This window comes from Phyllostomus hastatus, unplaced genomic scaffold, assembly GCF_019186645.2.
Source record: "Phyllostomus hastatus isolate PE091 unplaced genomic scaffold, TTU_PhHast_1.1 phas_contig_148, whole genome shotgun sequence".
NCBI classification, from domain to species: Eukaryota; Metazoa; Chordata; class Mammalia; order Chiroptera; family Phyllostomidae; genus Phyllostomus; species Phyllostomus hastatus.
The window spans coordinates 13,992,914-14,011,621 of NW_025333607.1; the positions used below are offsets into that span (position 1 = coordinate 13,992,914).

The following is an 18,708-nucleotide window of genomic DNA, read 5'->3' on the forward strand; positions in this document are numbered from 1 at the left end:
TGTTTAGTTAAGAGTTCTTTGGTTTTTACTGTCTCAGAAATTGCTTTGGACCCTTTCTGTTGAGTTAGTTGTACTGGTAATGTTACTCCATCTTTGAAAATTCACCAAGGCCTCATCACTATTTTCAGTTTTGATGATAAGTGGGCATACAATGATTTTCATGTCTTATTTGTGAGGTTTTCTTTCCCATGAAAAATGTTTTCAGAAGTTTAATTGGATTGCATAGTATCACTTTGGCATGGCTGTCATTTGGACTAACCTTGTCAGCAAATTAATGATAGGTTGATACAGTGTCTCTGGCTGGTGCTGCCATTGGTGCTCTCTGGAAGTGTTTAAGCAGAACCTGGACAACTGCTTGTCCCTTCTCACAGAGGGAATGGGTGCGTGCTAAAGGAGGTTAGATAAGATGCCGTTTGAGATTCTTTCCAGCTCTAAGATTCTCTTTTTACTGCCTGGAGCTGAAATTTGTTCCAGTGATATGATATGAAAAGTATCTTATTTTCATTGTCATTGAGTAAAGAGTTTAATTCTAAAGACGTATGCTTTGAAAACAGAACGTAGTATTGTACTTCATTGTCTGATTTTTAAAAGATTGAACTTGTTTCACCTTGTTGCACTCAAGATAGTTTGCCTTCCCTCAATTCAAAAGAACATTTACTTTTCTTGTTACAGATTAGCAAGACATCTACAGAAAGAGGCCCAAGCTCAACACAATAATTCTGAATTCACAGAAGAACAAAAGGTACCATGAAATAATTGCCAAATATCTCAAATTCCAAATGAAAGGGTTCTGTCTTTCGATTCCATTAAGCAAAAAAAACAACAAAAACTGTTATTCTTAAGTGCAAAGAATGATACTGATTATGCTTTGCCAAACATGAAGTGATCACGTGGAGATGCCACATGATTTACCACTGAATGAGTTTCTCACTTTGTGAATTTCTTTACTTAGCCATTTCGAGTTGAACTTGGGGAAAACCATCCATGCTTTCATTGGGGAAGTCCAGAGACTGGAATTTGATTATGAGTAGTTGCATCCCACCTCAATTCTTATTATTAACTCAGCTTAACTTCTTCTCTACCTCCTCTCAAAACAAAACACGCCCCCTGTCCCCCGACCCCGAAAAAAAGTCACCAGTGAGAAAAATAAGTTCAAGAATTTGGCATAAGACTCTGTCAGCAAAATAAATGCATAAGATTGCAGAATGTTTCAATGGTGCTCTTTCTCCTTGAATTAAAATTTTAATGTGTCAAATTATTCCTTGTACTGTTAGAGATGATGAAAAATGGGATACTTTAAGCTTTTCTTTAAAGAGTGAGAGGAAACAATTCTCATTTTTTTCCTGGCTCAAAGTGTCTAATGTAAAATCAAATTTTAATCTTATAGATAATGAAAAAATATTGTATCAGTTTTTCCCTCATCTCTTAAGAAAACACGTTGTGAAAGCTATGGTGACTTAATTGGCTTTAATTCTGTTTTGTGCAAGGAGTGGGAGTGATTTTCTTTGCAGACTTTTTAAGTAAGCCTAAACAAATTTATTTTGGTCCTTAGGCCTGTATTCATTTGACTGTTTTTTACAGGAGTTTGGAAACAAAAAAAATAAACCCAAGGATTTGGGTTAGCCGTATTTCTTACATAGTTAGTATATTTGCATTTAAAAATATTTAGGATCTACATAATCTAATGTACTTTTTTGTGTTGAAAAGGAAAATACATTGCTACAACTTAAAAGTGTATTGTTTTCTTTTCCTTAATAATTACTAATACCTACAATAGATTTACGGTATTTAGGATTTGAGCCCTGGAAAATAACTACCGTAGAGGAAATGATTAGTTTGCTTAAGGAAAGGAGCAAAGACTACATGTTTTATTCCCTCTATGAAATGTGCTATGAATATGGAAACAAAATGAAAGCTTAGGGAATTAAAAAAAGTGTAATGACCCCCATATTTTAATCACTTATTTGCCTTCAGTTACTCATGTTTTGTCTCCAGCATGTGTTTCTTAGGTATAAACTTACGAGCAACATGGCCTCAAATATGAAGTGATGTAAGCGAAAACTTTGAATTTTGGAAGATCAGGGTATGATCTTTGTCATGCAATGATGATTGAACTAATGAGAAAAAAATTAACTTGGTCTTAATTTTTAAAAACTTTCTGAAGTGGAAGCTGGTGTTTGATGATCCTGTTTGGTTATTCCTTGTTTATGGCTGTTCCTTAGGGGCTCCTGTTTATTTTTTGGCTAACACAGACCCACAGGTCTTCTCCTTGGTGAGGTCTGGGATGCCCCACCACCTAGAGGAAGGAGCCCGAGATCTGGAGTCGGAAGACTTGGTCTTAAATGCTAGCTCTCTCTCTCTCTCTCTGGGCCTTCATTGTCCTGTGTACACGATGAGGAATTAAATATAAGAAAACAAACGGGGAGATGAGGGATTAGACCGCCCTAAATGGTGTGTGATGACCCTGCCTTTGAAGCACCCTGTGCCCCTCCTCTCCTGGAGGCCTGATTTCTCAGGCATTTCTGGCTGCCAGTTGTGACTGCAGAGAAGGCTTCTGCCTGCCCGCCTACTCCTCGGGCCTGGGGGAGCACCTGCAGGTCACTCTGGACTGCATTACTAATGTAAGGCAAGCTGTATACATTTACAGATTCACATTTCCTTACAAATACAGGGGAAACATTCACAGCAGGCCAAAAGCTCATTATGGCACAGAGGCCGTATCTGAATGTCGCATAAGGAAAAAGCCGCAAAGCGATCAGAAAACTGTGACCCCCAGGCGTGCTCTGGAGAGTGTCGGCTCTGAGAAATGGGTAGATGCTGCATGAGCAGAGCCCGGGACTTGTCAGGGCTTTCAGCGTGCTAATGCGTGTGTCTTGCTTTGTTCTCTCCTTTTTATAGTTCATTATTTTATTTTTTTATTTTATTTTTTGTGTGTTGACTTTTTAAAGAGTTTGGCTAATGGAGTATTTGTCAAATTTGTTTGCTTTTGGAAGTCCCCTCCCCACCCCTTATTCAGTATTTCATTGGTTTTAGTGTTCTGAAGGACTGTGTTATGGGAAATTGTGAAACCAACTGTTAGGTCTGCAAAATTAATTGAATGCTAGACCTGGCACACAAGCCAAAGTAGGAGAAACTTGATTGTGTTTTCCTCAAAAGAGGAAAATGGAGACTGTTCCTGACATTATTCTAAGCAAAATTGTTCTTTATAGTTTTTATTTTATATTGTTATGCTTTTACTATTTTCATTGTTTTTGTAGCAGTGAGAATTTTGAGAATTATGGCGATCACTCTGTAGTTTGTGGGACTTTAAAAGAAGATTTTTTAAAAACCAACCATGTTGCTAATTTTTTTAAGCTTTATTTTATTTTTAAAAGGGAAGGGAGGGAGAAAGAAAGGGAAACATCAATGTGTGGTTGCCTCTCATGTGCCGCCTACTGGGGACCTAGCCTGCAACCCAGGCGTGCACAAGACTGGGAATCTAACCGCTGACCCTTCGGTTCACAGTCTGGCACTCAATCCACTGAGCCACACCCACCAGGGCCCTTTTTTTCCAAACTGATTTAGAAAGTTTCAGAGGCAAGAGAAAGGGCCCTTGGAGCCTGGGGGAGAGAGAGGTGAAGGCACCGTGCCTGGGGGGAGAAGAGGGAGAGGAGGGGCTGGCTGCCAACCCGCAGGGAGAGGCCTTGACAGAGAGGGGTTTTCTAGTCGTAATGTTCCCAGCTTTCTGATGGGAAGTAAAAAAAAAAATAAAACTATGATTCTTGTTTGATCCTCCCTCGTGATTAGTTTACTTAACTTTCAATTCTCAATAGTTTTGTCATCATAACAACTGGGTTTAGTAGCCAAAGAATGGCTGCCAAAAGCTTCCACTCCATGGAGTTCCCGCTCTGCTGCAGCCGATTTCCTCATGTCAGTTTCTGGGCAGGACGGAGCACGACGCCTGGGGAGTCCGTCTCCGTCTTGGATCAGATTTGATGGGAATCCGAGCACTGTATGCTTGCTTTCTGCTCTACAGGTCTCCCCTGTGGACTGCCCTGCCTCTCGTCCTCCCTTACCTGCCCCCACCCCAAAACCCCCAGCCAGAGAGAAGACTGGCTCTTTAAGTCGAAAAATCTAAGTCTGGATTATTGGGACTATGCTGCTTCAACTCTGTGTATTTTTAAAACCTATTTAAATGGTCACATTTTAGCAAAATTAATTTAGCTCTTTAATTGTCTCACTTTTATTCCATCTTTTTCTTTAACTGCTGTTTTCGAGTTGTCAGTGTCCCTAGCAGTGATAAAGTAAAATAGCCAGTATTCTGCAAATGAGGACGTTTTCCATTTGTGTGCCATGCTAGGCATGAACGATTAATTTGAATGAAGGGCTGATATATTTAAATCTTTGTAAAATTAAACTTCTGTTACCTTCAGTGCTTAGTCTTAATGTGCATGAGTTAATAGCACTTACCGTTGTACTCTGGCCCGAGTGACCTTGGGATGTCAGTCATTTTGTTACTGGGAAGGTAAAACAGTTACAGTAGCAAGCACTTGATTTTGACATCCATAAATGCTACATGTTTTAAAAGTCATGGCTACATCTGAAAATGATAGCTTCTGTCTCCTTTTTTAACACTGATGTTGGGTGTGGTCCCTCAAAATAGTTATGAATAATGCCTGTTGGTATTTTGCCACAGTTCAGTAGATTGTGTATAAAAAGCTATTTCTTCTGTTTAATTTGAAGAAATGTTTAATTTTAAAATAGGTTATTAATGGACTCATAGTTGTTAAACTACATTTTATCTTAAAAGTTAAAAGCATCAAATCAAATGGATTTTATAGTAAAGACAGAAAAGTTAACAAGTATTTTTAAAGACTTATTTATATGTCTCACTTAATACAGACAAAATCCTTTTTAAAAGCTGTTTTTGAAAGAATATAAAAGAGTATGGACAAATGGTATGGAAATACATGTATTGCTTCTTTACATACAGCTTCTGTACAGAACGAACTGATGTCTGTTACTTAACCTCTTGTCAATTTTCACATTTATAAAATGATTGCATTTAAGTGATATAGTCTGAGGATCAAATGAATTAATATTTGTAAATCCCTGAGGAGATCCTGTCACTTAGTAAGTGCTACATAGTTGTTAGCCATTACTCTTAGCATATCCTTATACTTAGTTTTAAAGTTCTTTTTTTCGGAGTTGAGGGGTGTGTTTGAATAACAGTGATTTGGGGGGTGTTAGAGTTTACGTAGAAAAGACTCACTGATTCCCGTGCAGCAGCTGTTTGAGGGGTGAATAAATCTGAGTGTCTTGAATCCTTTTGCACTTAATGTCTAGAGGGCATCTTGAAATGTGAACTTGCAGAGTAACGCAGGGTGTTTTCTAAACGTGACGTCGGGACTGAGAGGGGTGTTCAGACCATGGAGGTAGCTAGACACTGTCTCTCGTGCCCCAGCTGGGAGCCGTCGCGCTCTGCCCAGCAGCAGCCACAGTGCGGGCTGCTCTGCCGGCTCCTGTCGGCCGTGTGGCCATCGCGTGGTGCCCGCCAGCCCGCGTGGTGCCCGCCGGCCCACGTGCCGGGGCCAGGGCGGTGCTCGCGCCTCCTCTTTGCTCCTCGCTTGTCTTGCAAAGAAAATCGACAAAGAGAAAACCACCAAATCCAGCCTCGCAAGTCATCTGTACATTTAGAAAAACGTGCCACTTGCTTTCAGAATATTTCACTGTGAAGGCCTTGCAAATGCCGTACAAAGATACTTCACTTTTATGGTCTGGATCGATTCCTCGTGAAAACCTAAGTGTCTTCTTTGGAAGAACTTGAAGGTCTTGATGGGCGTAATTCAGCTGCCTGCTCTCCCAGCTGCTTCTGTGGGTCTCCCCCTCGCCACATCCACGCCAGTCCCCACTCAGGTTCTTCATTACCATTCACCTGGACAGTTGGAAGGCCCAGGCTGATCTTACCTTCTGTCTTTTACCTGTTCCACTTCAGCCTCTGGATACCGCGGTCACAACAGCCTTCTTAAACAGCAGTTCCGACAGTCATCCTGTGGTCAGAAACCTTCTGTGACATTTACTGCTCAAGTACATAATAACAACAGATTCCTCAGCGAGTCCGTGAAGGTCCCCTTCAGAAGGGCCCGTCCCCAACACACACGACCTCGTGTTTCCAGCCTGTGTTCAGCGTGGGACAGCTGAACCATGGCTGCTTTCCAAACTTTTTCGTTTCCAGAGTCCTCCCAGTCGATTCCCAACACATAGTCCTGTCCCATTTCTTCAGAACACAGAGGCTCGCTTTGCTGAATCTTAGGGAACCAAGTGTCTCCTCTTTCTGTTGCAGCGATTCTGCGCATGTCTTGTCCCTCACAGCAGAGCCAGGGCTCACTGCAGCGCGGACTGGGCCCCATCGCTCACACCATCTTCCAGCTCACGTCTTGAAACACCTCCGTCCATCACAGGCGGTGGTCTTGCTCGGTATTGCCTGTGTACTTAATTAAATAAGTCACGATTGGACTTAGTCAAAATTAACTTACACCATTATGCTAACTTCTAGGTATTTTGCATCTTTCGGTGGATTTCAGGCTGTAGGGAGAAGAAAGGCAGAGTTTGCGAGGGAAGATGTCAGAAGTCCTTTCCATTGCTCTTAAAATCATCATAAAGCCATCATCAAAGTAAACCTGGTTTACGGTTGGCTGTGGCACATTAGGTCAGGAGAGACTATGCGGGCACCTTCTCTCCCGTATCCAGCTGTTTGCTTCCTGCTTCTCTTCTTTAAAATCTGCAAGATGCTAAAAAAATTATTTAAAAAAAATTATACATCCTCCCCGGCTGGTGTGGCTCAGTGGATTGAGCACACACCACAGGGTTGCTGGTTTGATCCTCAGTCAGGGCACATGCCTGGACTGTGGGCCGGGTCCCCACTTGGGGGCATATGAGAGGCAACCACATGTTGATGTTTCTCTTCATCTCTTTTTCCCTCCCCTTCTCTAAAAGTAAATAAATAAAATCTTTTTTAAAAAAACCTTTGAAAAAATTGTAGATCCTTTATCAATAAAAATTAACTTGATGATTTTGAGAACTAAAAGTTATATTTGGTATTTTTCGCTTTTTCTTTTTCCTACAGAAAACCATAGGCAAAATTGCAACATGCTTGGAATTACGAAGTGCAGCTTTACAGGTAAATAGGTTTTTTCCTCTCTTGCTAATATAAGGACACCACTAACTGTTAGGTCTGCAAAGTTAAAGGAAGGTAATTACTATGAACTGTTCTGATGAAACATTAGGCAAGCCTGCTAAAAGCGGTATTGTCTCAAAAGGGTTATAACTATAGGATTTCAAGAGTTAGGCTTGTTATTAAAAGATTTAGCTCATATTTATAAACTAGAAATAAAAGATATAACTTTAACTTTTTTCAGTTGTTATTTGTCTGAATGTTTCCAAAATACACCAACAAACAGAAATCCATTTCAGACTTTCCATTTTCTACTTCGTAAGCAAAAATTAGATCCCTTTATTTTGGCTACTTTTTGTCTGTTGGGTTCTTGCCACTTAAGGCAGAGTGAAGTCTTTATAATAAGAAGGTGTAACGTGCGTACTTTAAATTTAGTCCACACAGTCTCAAGAAGAATTTAAACTGGAGGATCTGAAGAAGCTAGAGCCAAGTAAGTGTTATTTTATACTTTTTTATGATACTCCTTTCAAAAAACATTTACTGGGCCTATTAAGATTATTTAACCTGAGTGCTTATTTCATTTATTTGTCATCATCTAGTCCTGGGTGACTTTCTCACGCTTTTATAAAAAGAAATCCTGTGCCATTATCACTCGCCCTTTGCCCTCTAGTCCCCAGTCCCCTGCCCCCCCCCAGGTGACCACTCGTGCGGTCAGCCCGTGCGGGTTTGCCTGTGGTGGGCGCTGCACAGCAGTGGACTCAAAAGACCACGTTAGTGACGGGCTGTTATTTTAAGAAAAGTACCTCAGTAGCTTTGATGGTTATATGATGTTTCTAATGAAAGTTATGATGTTCAGTTTTTTAATGATAAGCATAATTAGGATTTTGGCTCCTTATTTGGTCACTTATTCCATTAGTTTTTTTCCCCTCAATTTGTCTCCAAATAAAATTTTAAAATGGAATAGATACGCAGGGTGACTGCACACCACTTACTCTTGGTGGTGTGTTGCCTCTTCCTGGACACACACGTGCAGGCGTTCCTCCCGCCGCCTCAAGGCTGTTCCGCGGCGACCACGGCGGCCCCTTCCTGGAGGAGCGGCCGCCTGCCCAGCGCTCCGATAAACCCGCTCACCCGCAGTGTGTGAGCTGGCACTCGCCACGGCCTTGCCGCTCCTCAGTGCCAGCCCTGGCTTCTGACCAGGGTTCCAAGTGCCCCCAAAGCCTCTCCCCTTCCGCCACGCCTGGCATGGTGCAAGGGCGACATCAACCCCGAGTAGCACAGTCCTCCCTGCGGGCCCTGGGAGGTCACTGATGCAGAGTGGGGGCGGGGCTCCTGCTCCTTCTGTGTCTGTTGTTACTGTTTTTAAGGTGAGCGGTGAGACTGGAAAGGAAAGATAGCATTCTTGGGGTTCATCGTTACATCTTGAATTTATGTAGTGCTTTTCACATAGACTCCTCCCATCTTTGTATTTACTATCTTTTTAGATGATTTTCATTTGCTACTGCCTCCATCGCTGTATGTATTGTGTTCCAGTAGGATGTGCTCTGTAATTTCTATTTTACTAAACTTAGGCACTTATGATAGTTTATTAGAACTAATCATTTTCTACAAGTTGGTATTTGATATATTTCAAGTTAAGCATACTTAATCAAAATAGCCTCTGCCTCTTTTAAGATGGCAAGAAAAGGAAAATTAAGAAATGACTGCACCTTTAATATGTGGAACTTGGTTGCTTTATTTCGCTAATGTATTTTCCCTTCAGGGTTTTTTAAATCTCTTAATAACCCTGTCTGAAGTACACAGAAACTGGGATCTTGAAAGTGCTCGCCATTTAATTTCCTTACGTTAATCCCTAGTAATACCAACATATCAGGTTTCAGATCTCTGCCACGTCCGTCCCCCTCGCTTGCCCAGCTTCCGCTCGGCAGTCTGTTCTGCTCCTTGAACCAGCCAGACTGGTTCCTGCCTCAGAGCCCGTGTTGCTGGTGCTCGGGGAGCCCCGGCCCCGGAGCTCCTCTGGACAGCTCCTCTCATTCCAGGTCCTGGCTCGCACGTCCTGGACGCTGCGGCTTTGAAAGGCCTCCCCGTCCCCCGTAGCCGGAGTTCTCCCCTCCGGTGACTCAGCCTTCCTGTGTGTGACCTTCGCAACGTGAAGCGCGGCCGTACGCCACCTGTTAGCCTGTGGGCCCTTTCCTTTCTGCCTCTCCTCACTGGGTCTCGGGCCCGCCTGGGAGGTCAGCAGCCCTCTGTCTTGACCACTGCCATCTTCTTAGCATCAGAACATTAGGGCGCGTGACGGGCACTGAGGCACATTTGTTGAGAAGACGGGCGTGAGGGGAGGATGAGGGGGAGAGCTGGGGGGGGAGACTGTGACTGAGTGAGAACCTGGACGCGAGGCCCAGACAGCCTCTTGCTGGGGGGCTGGGTGGGGTGCACATCCCACAGGAAGTCCGGTGAACACGTCTGCCCCTGTTTGGTAGTGCAGCTCCAGCCTGTGCACTGCGTTTCCTCCTCTAGGATGGCAGCGTGCCACGCTTACTCCAGCTTTGAGCTGCAGGGCTCCGAAATCAGGCTGAGTAAAGGTGAATATAGGGTCCGGGGAACTTCCTGGATTGCCAGTTAATGTCATTACTTCCCCTTCATGTAAGTGCAGGTACTCACTGGGGTCCCTTAAGGCTAGATGTGCAACACACACACGGGACCTGCCCGAAGGGGGGCGGGGTGTAGAGCCGCTCTCTCTGAGGTGGCACGCCAGCGTGTCATCCCCGCCCACGACCATAGCTGCCGTGCTGAGCTGTTTGAAGACTTCTCCTGAGGCTCCATCTCTCTTTACGCATGTGTGCACATGTGTGCGTGTGTGTGTGCACGTATATGTGGTGTGTATGTATGTATGTACATGTATTTCTGTAATGACCTTTATCATAGATGATGATAAACATGTGTCTGTATGTTCTGTGTGTGTGTATGTGTGTGTGTGTGTGTAATAAACTTTATATGTGAGAATGATAGTCCGACTTCCCAAACTTCACCGGTTTCATGGAGTTGAGGGGAAATCTGATGAGGGCGTAGACTAAGACATGCTCATGTCTCTCTGATTGGTCAACTTTGATGTCCGTCTTTGAACTGACCTACCCGGGAAGGAGGCATTATTTGTGTCTAGTTCCCGTGGTTCACCGGGACGTTGTGTGCATAAGAACTGTTTTGGAGTTGTTTTTCCCGAGGGCTTTGAGACTCTGGGATTTCTGCTCCTTAGGGATCCGACAGTACTCTGACATTGTCGGCACCTGGAGCATGCTATAGATATTTCCATTTTGCCAAGACCTGTAAGCCAGTGGACAAATGCATGACAAGGTTGGCAATTTTAAAAAATTATTAATGAGCATAGTAAAACTGATTAAAAACAGTTATTTGGTAAAATTTTAAATTTTGATTCATAGAATTCACGTCTTTCTCTCTCTCTCTTTATTCTAGTCCTAAAGAACATTCTTACATATAATAAAGAATTCCCATTTGACGTTCAGCCTGTCCCCTTAAGGTAAAATAAATACGCACCAATATTTGTTCTCTTATTTTACAACTTTTTGGGTCAACATTGTTTATATCAACATTTCGCCTGGGAAATGAGCAGCTGTGAGGCTTCACTAGTCACCTAGTTTTGTAGCTCACTATTTTTCCTGTCCCTTTGCATATAGAAGAATTTTAGCACCTGGTGAAGAAGAGAATTTGGAGTTTGAAGAAGATGAAGAGGAGGGTGGTGCTGGAGCAGGGTCTCCTGACTCCTTTCCTGCTAGAGTTCCCGGTGGGTATCGCTCGTTTAGAAACACACGCCACTCACCCTAGCCCCAGGCGCAGTGTCTGGGGCGTGCGCTGGCACTTGCTGGCGCAGAGGGAAGCCCCCGCAGAGCCCAGGTCAGCCCGAAGCCAGTGCTGGCGGCCGTGCTGAGGGCAGGAGCGACTTTGGAAGTGCAGCGTGAAAGTGTCGGACTGTGCCGGGGTCCCAAGACCCCCCATTTCAGCACAGCAACAACCGAGCACAGGTTTCACAGTAAAGGGGTGAATGTGCTCTTTATGTTTAGTTTTTAAAAACTGACTGGTTACCAAGCCATTTAAGACGCAGGCTCCGGCTTCTCTGTGTTGTTAAAATATTTACTCTGGAATTATTGGTGGAGCTCGTTTTTATTGCTGTTGCTCTGTTGCCAGGTACTTTACTGCCAAGGTTGCCATCAGAACCAGGAATGACGTTGCTCACCATCAGAATTGAGAAAATCGGTCTGAAAGATGCCGGGCAGTGCATCGATCCCTACATCACAGTTAGTGTAAAGGGTAAGTAGCCTGTCTACCTGTTTTCCCTCCGGTGACTTTCACAATGTTGCTTCATTGGGATTGGTGGGCTGGGGGCGGGAGGCGGGGCGGGCAGAGCCCCTGTGCCTGCCACGACTCACTTTCATTCATTCATTCTGCAGTGAGGCAGGATCCGAGAAGAGGTCGTTGGTGCTTCCCGGGACGTTTCTGAGAAACTGACTAAAACATTTCCCCATGATAACTCACACTCACGTGTGCTGTTGAGGCTTTCTTTGTCTATGTGTTTTTATTGTCAAAGTTCCATCTAGGGTGCTGCCTGAGACACGCACGCTGTATTCACAGCAGAGACACCCTTCAGGAAAGAGGTTTAAAAAATGTCCCCACGTCCCAAGGCTGTGCAGTTTTCTTGGCAAAGCCATGTCCCCCTTCTCTCCTGGCCCAGGAGAGGCTGACCTGGGGACAGCCCCGCCCTGGCGGGTGAGAATCGGGGCTGGAGTGAGTCATCGGTGGGGTCCGGGGAGGGGGCGTGTGCATAAGCACCCACACCCTGAGCACAGTCCTGCGGGCATTAAAAAGGGCCGTATTTCTCACTTGGACCATGTTACCAAGGTTATTCAGCATGATTATTCTTAGGATTTGCTTTCTTCTACTGTCCAATGCAGCCAGCCATGGATTCCTAGAAAACAACTTCCTCTGTCCTAGCTTTGAGAGGGAAACCACACGGTTCAATTCTTCCGTTGCTATTGCCAAGCATTTTATACAGAACTGTATTGTGAAGCACTCAGCAGTCTTTTCAAATCGTTATTGGGTGATCGAGGGTGAAGTTGTCATACTGTTAATCAGAAATGGCAGCACAGTTAACCTGCAGTCTGAGGCAAATCAAAGGAACAGATTTGGACCAAAATTAAATGGAGGGAACGGTCCCCGATGACAGAAATGAATCTGACCCCTTCGGGCTCGTTGGCACCGAATACAAGAAAGAGGGGTGTGTCCACAGAAGACTCTGAAGTGGAGACACCAGGACACGCAGCACTAATGCTGTGCTGCTTTGCGTTCTGCTGTGATCTGCTGTCAAAGCCACGGTCACGGGAGAGGACTCGCACCCACATGGCTCACGGGCCATTTGCGGAGCAGCACGGAACAGTGCCGTGAAATGGGCGCCGTGTTATGTGTCTTGTTAAACTGTTTGCTCTGAAGTCACTGGTGGAGCTAACTGTATGCTTGTTGAACTGAAATACGTTTTTGTGTAAATATCTTCAGGAACTGAAATAATTAAGTGTACTAAATCGTTTCAAGTTCCTTAACATGGGTCTGTTGAGTGACACTTCAACTCCGAGGGTTCAGTGAGTCCCTATTGAATTTGATTCAATTAGGAGGTTCCCGGCCCCAGGAAATTAAAACCATACGCCACCCTTAGTGTTCCATCTGGTTGTAAATCAGATTGTTAGAGCAGACAGAACCAGAATGTAGGCGACACACGTGGACAGGCATTCCCGAGTGGAGAGGCTTCATCGGCGGCTTTGGAGCCCGTTGTCTGGTCCCCCGGCTTGGACCCAGCACGGGAGCTGCGATGACGGCAAAGTTGAAGGCCTTCCCACGCCCTGCCCTTGATCCAGAGCGGAGAACAGGGGTAGGAGCCCCATCGTGGAATATTACTCACGTTCCAAATGTGTATCACACGCAAAAATATAGTGGCCTGTTCTCTGGGAAAGATACAAAGTTCTCTTCACCTCTCAACTCCATTGATCAAATTTTGTTATCTCCGAGCTTTCTTTTGTACCCAGTCACGGCAAGGGTTCCCCTCTGGTCCACAAGGCCCCCCGCCTTCTCTCTCCTCAGCTCCCTCCCCACCCCCCCAGGAACCACCAGGTCTTCAGGTGCCTGCCCGCACCTGACCCAAGCTCCTCTAGCTGGGAGTCTGCCCGCGGCCTTTGCCCAGCCTCTTTAGGAGGCGTGGTGCCCCGTGGTTCACTGGACGCTTTTGAGTCTGTGTGTTGGAATGCTCCTAAGCAGAAACATTTTTCCTCTCTAGACCTGAACGGCATAGATTTAACTCCTGTGCAAGATACTCCTGTGGCTTCAAGAAAAGAAGATACATACGTTCATTTTAACGTGGACATTGAGCTCCAGAAGCATGTTGAAAAATTAACCAAAGGTTTGTATTCGTAAATCATCGGCTGCTTTTGGTCTGAGTACTGATCTTGTTCATGTTTGTGTGCCTGGTGGGCCTAGTGGCACTGGGAAGAGGAAATGTCACATAGTGGTTATTGATGTGAATGAAACATGTATTTATTTATTTTTTTAAAAGATTTTATTTATTTTTGGAGAGGGAAGGAGAAAGAAAGAGAGAGACAGAGAGAAATGTCAATGTGCGGTTGCTGGGTGCCAAAGCCTGCCTGCAACCCCGGCATGTGCCCTGACTAGGAATTGAACCTGCAATGCCTGGTTTGCAGCCCGCACTCAATCCACTGAGCTACATCAGCCAGGGCCAAAACATGTATTTAAATGTGGGAAGTAGGAATCGTATTATCTGGTCAGATGCTAACTGTTAACACGACAAAAATGTCGTTTGGTTGTAAAATACTATCATCTCCAGCAACAAAACAGAAGGAAAGCTCTCCTCGTCCTGAAGAGCTGGGGGAAGCCGGGCTGCCTGAGGATTAGGTCTCTGGCAGTTGAAAGAAACATTTTTTGTCCAGCTGAATGTACAGGGTAGAAAGATCCTATAATTTGCAGTTACTTGTCAGGAGGATGGGAAAGAACAAAAGCAAATTTTTAAGAATGTGAAGTTACACTTCCGAGTCACATGGTTCTTGGGATGAAATGTTTCTCCGTGCCTTTCACCTCCCGGGAATGTTAGTGCTCTCTGAAAACCAGACTGCACAGCCCTTCATCGCGGGAGATTCAGCTGCAGTTTTTAAAATGCTTCAGCCCCGTAGGAGGATTGTGCAAGACACACAAGGGCCTTTTGAGAGGTTGCCGCATCCTGCGCAGTATCTGATACTTTCCTTCTCAACCCCGGCGCTGCCGTTCCTCTGTTCTGTAAGACGTGGCCTGCGGTGCTTCCGGCACAGAGCGGTTCTCCGAGTGTGAGCGGCAGAAGCGCCCAGGTCCTTCCTGGTTAGGTGCGCGTGCTTGGGCCCCACCGCGGGCCCCCGATGCACACTGCAGTGTTAGAGGAATGTAGGAGTAGCACATGCTTAAGAAATCACGTTCAAGAAGTTTCAGTACGAAGTATGCCTTCTGCGTAAAAATCTTAAAATGTTTTCCCCATTCACCTCCATGGCTTTGAGGTGTGTTTCGGACGTGGGGTAGTGGGCGTGTTTCACGGGCCAGTTGACCGTGTTTCTCCTTCCTTGAGCTGCGCTCTCGGTGACTCACTCGCGGGGTGTGGAAGGTGGAACCACAGTCTGAACTGGGCTCCGTTCACGCTCTCCAGCTGGGGATTCACTCTGTACAGTTGCTGTAGTTCGAGGGGATGGTAATGCTAATGGTGCGCTTTCTTCGTGTTTACGAGCACTTCCGCTGGTCTTCTTAGGCTGTTCTCGTTGGACGTTTGTCCTTCAGTCGGTCTGGCTCAAGAAGTTGTGCTGTGCTTTGTAGAAATGTCACTCCACTGAGATGCAGAGGAGCTGGAGCGACGGGCACGGCCCTCACGTCAGATTGCCTGACAGAGGCCCCTTGCACAGTCACAGCCGCGCCAGCTGCTGCTCGTCTGTGCCTCTGCGGGCCGGAGGGCCTGTTGGCCAGGGTGGCGCTGTCTGTGGCTACCGTGGTCTGTTTTCTCCCCTCAGGGGCAGCTATCTTCTTTGAGTTCAAACACTACAAGCCTAAAAAGAGGTTCACCAGTACCAAGTGCTTCGCTTTCATGGAGATGGATGAAATTAAACCGGGGCCCATCGTGATAGAACTGTAAGTGACGCACGTAGGGAACTGGTGCCGGTGGGATGGGGACCAGTATTTCCTCTCAGTGGGGAATAGTGTGGAGTGGGTCATCCGGGTAGGTTCCTTATCAAAGTATTTTAAACAGCAGCTTTTCTGTTGTGATTACAGATACAAGAAACCCACTGACTTTAAAAGAAAGAAATTGCAATTATTGACCAAGAAACCACTTTATCTCCATCTACATCAAACATTGCACAAGGAGTGTCCCTGACCTGGGTGACCTGGGACCTCTGTGACTTGCCCACGCACTAGCCACCGTCACAGCCCCGTGCAGCGCGTCCACCCTCTGTGGGCGGGAAGCGAGCCGGGCCCGTGGCGGCGGGCCAGGCGCGCCCACCGCGGAGCCGTGGCGCGGACCTCCACTCCTGCACGTCACTGACGTGGAAGACTCCTTTGGATGCAGGCTCATCGTAGGTTTGGGACACGTTTTCACTTTTCTACCGATTGTGCAGTTGACCGTCTCTTTTCCGACCGACCACTGCCCCCGCCCTGTCCCCCGGAATGGCACTGCGCGGGTGGGGCGCGCCCGTCCTCACACTTACCACAGCAATAAGAATGTACGCGAGTTCACGCGTGGGCTCGCCTCTGCTCCTCTGCGCCCTTCCGTTTCGGGGTGAGCGTCGGACTGCGGGCCGACGCGAGGTGGTGGGCGACGGCTCTGGGGCTGTGCGGCCTGTGTGTGCTGTCCCAGAGGGAAGGTTCTGGGCGCTCCTCGGGCGTGGCCCCGCTCCACCCCGATTTCATCCCTCTCCTGCTTTGAGTGTGCCTTGGCCAGACCACGCCCCCACGGGCGAGTCCCCAGGGTGCAGAGGTGACTTCCCGGGCGACCGGATCGCGTGTCCGAAAGCGAGCTCACTTGCAGGCCTGTCGACTCGCTGGACTTCCGAGTCCCGCTGGCGTTGTGTCTGCTCGTGGCTGTCGGGTCGGTGTGGAGCCACCTCAGAAGGATGGCACTTTTGTAGGTGGGTCGGTGTCTTTGGAACCATGTCATCCAAACACGGTTTGAGTCGGATGCCAGGGCGATCCCACAGGAGCAACTGCTGTTTTTCTGACAACTGATTGTGACCCTGAAAACCTGCATACCTCTCCTGCGGGCGATGAGTGTGCAGAACAGGGAGGCGCTCTTACTTTATTTTTTCTTACGTAGGTAGGTGGGACTGCCGTTTGTTTCCTATTTAGATATATCAACATGCATCCCTATGGAAATGTGCAGGTCATTCGCTTATTATGATTTGACTATTTACATTACTTTTGACTTAATGGGGCACAAGTGAAACCTTCACAGGAACAAGAGGCGGCCCTTTGATGCACAGAACAGTGAGGCCGTCGGTGGGTCGGATGTGGAGCCCCCGTGTTTCACGGTCACTGCTCGCAGTGACCAGTGCTGGCACGAGGGGGACGCGGTGCCAGTATCGGCCTGGCTCTGAAGTGGTGTGACAGCCCGTCACGCTGTTCAGTGTGTTTGCTTTTTAACTAAGCGACCGCAGTTCAGCTGTTCCAGCCCTGCACTTCAGGAGGTCTGGCCTTCCCTTCGAGCTGCCAACGCCAGGTCAGTGCTCCTGACTAAGGTGGGCGTCGAGGCCTCCGTGAGCCTGAAAGGGTTCTCCGCGGGTTCTGTCTCGGGTAGGTCCGCTGCAGGGCGACTGGCCCATGGTGGCTGGAGGGCGCAAGGAGTTGCCTTAAGTCGCTGCTGTTCGCTCCGCTTGGACTGCGAGTTATTGGCCGCCCAGACTGGAAGCTCCTCAAGGGGCCAGAGCCACATTCTGTGCACCACGTCACGTGGGTCCTCCACGGTGCTCGGCAGCGCTCCGTGCCCTGTGGGGTACTCACTACCTTTTGTCTGACGTTGCTGACGGGACCCGAAAAGTTTGATTCCTCAGAAAACCCACTATTAAAATGTAGCAAAACGGATAGACTGCTCTCTTTTCTCACAGACCCTAAGACACGTGTATCGGAGTGATGATCTATCTGAGGCACCTGCCGCTGCTCACATAGGTGTGGTTCACACGAGCACCCACGCCTTGGCCCAGTGTTGCAGCAGCCGGAGCGGACGACGCCGTGTGAGCGGCTCGGCTCTCGCTCACACCTGAGCCGGACGACGAGCGGGCGGCGTCCTGACGCAGGGGGCAGACTCCCAGCCCCGCTCTGGGTGTCAGCGGGCGGGGCGCCTGGGGCTGCCCCGAAGGGATGCCCTCCGAGGGCTGAGCGGCAGCCGTCCCGGCAGGTGCAACAGGTGCAGACCTGTTCAGTGTAGCGACATTGATGCTCGAGTCTGCAGCTTACTGCTTTTTCAGTGGTTTAGGACACAGAATAAATACCCGAAAAAACTTCAGGGGCAAAAAAAAAAGACTCCAAGCTTTGATTGATTTCAAGATAGATTCTACTTTTCTTGTTTGAATCATCTTCCTAGCTGGCATAATCTATATTTAATACTATTTAAAATTAAAAATATTAACTTAATCATTTTGTGTCCTAAAGAGACTGAAATATTTGAAAGCTGTATTTGTGACTTAACCTTATTTTACGTGGCTAAAAATAACTTGCTGTTAATTATGGAGTTTTCCTGTTAAATTTCTTCTATTCTTGATACTCAATGGGAGAACCTATCAATGGAATTCTTTTGCGAAGATACACTACTTCTGAATTTTGAGGGGTTTTTTCAAAGGTCCTTATCTTTCTGAAGTGGTACCTGTATGAGCGGAAGATATTGTTTCACAGCGGATCTTTTGCCTGTTTCAGTAGGGTGTTCTCAGTGGGTCAGCTCCCGCAAGTGGCAGGCCCCGGCGGGCCCCGATGGAGGTCATGTTACAGCGCTGAGCTCAGAGAGTGGGGGAGTACAGTCCAGCAGTAAACAAGGATATCAGTTTTTTATCATTTTGATTTAATCTAAATCTTAAACTTCTTAAAACGTGCTATTAAGTTACTATAATTTATTTTAAGTGCCTCAAATCAGTTTAGAAACATTGTTGAAAAGACATGGTGTAGCAGCAGCAAAATAAGACTTTTAAGTATGGTGCAGTCCCAGATTCTTACATGTACTGATTTTTAAATACATGCACCAGCATTCGAATATGAATGGAGTAGAACCCGTCAACAAAAAGAACGGAGTTCAGTCCTTGGCTGCTGACCTAGGGCATGTTACAAGCCTTAAAATCCTGTCTTTCTCGTAATATTCTATTCTTCTGATCGTTTCTACCATATTCATTGAAAATCATAGGCAAAACGTATGGGAGAAATAATAGACTCTATATTTTTTAATAAAAGAAATATCCTTTTATGGTCACAAGACATTTTCATTTCTCTGTTGT

The 18,708-nt window shown here is 46.3% G+C and overlaps 1 protein-coding gene across 1 annotated transcript in view; it reads left to right on the forward strand.

The window, feature by feature from the left end:
- AIDA (axin interactor, dorsalization associated) overlaps positions 1–18,683 on the forward strand; it is a 23,479-nt gene extending 4,796 nt beyond the window's left edge. Inside the window, exons 2-10 of the mRNA XM_045818429.1 lie at positions 673–742; positions 7,106–7,159; positions 7,589–7,643; positions 10,625–10,688; positions 10,846–10,952; positions 11,354–11,476; positions 13,488–13,610; positions 15,250–15,367; positions 15,509–18,683. Coding sequence (XP_045674385.1) covers positions 673–742; positions 7,106–7,159; positions 7,589–7,643; positions 10,625–10,688; positions 10,846–10,952; positions 11,354–11,476; positions 13,488–13,610; positions 15,250–15,367; positions 15,509–15,611 — 817 coding nt within the window. The 3' untranslated portion in view covers positions 15,612–18,683. The remainder of the gene's footprint in view (positions 1–672; positions 743–7,105; positions 7,160–7,588; positions 7,644–10,624; positions 10,689–10,845; positions 10,953–11,353; positions 11,477–13,487; positions 13,611–15,249; positions 15,368–15,508) is intronic.
- The last annotated feature ends 25 nt before the right edge of the window (positions 18,684–18,708 follow it).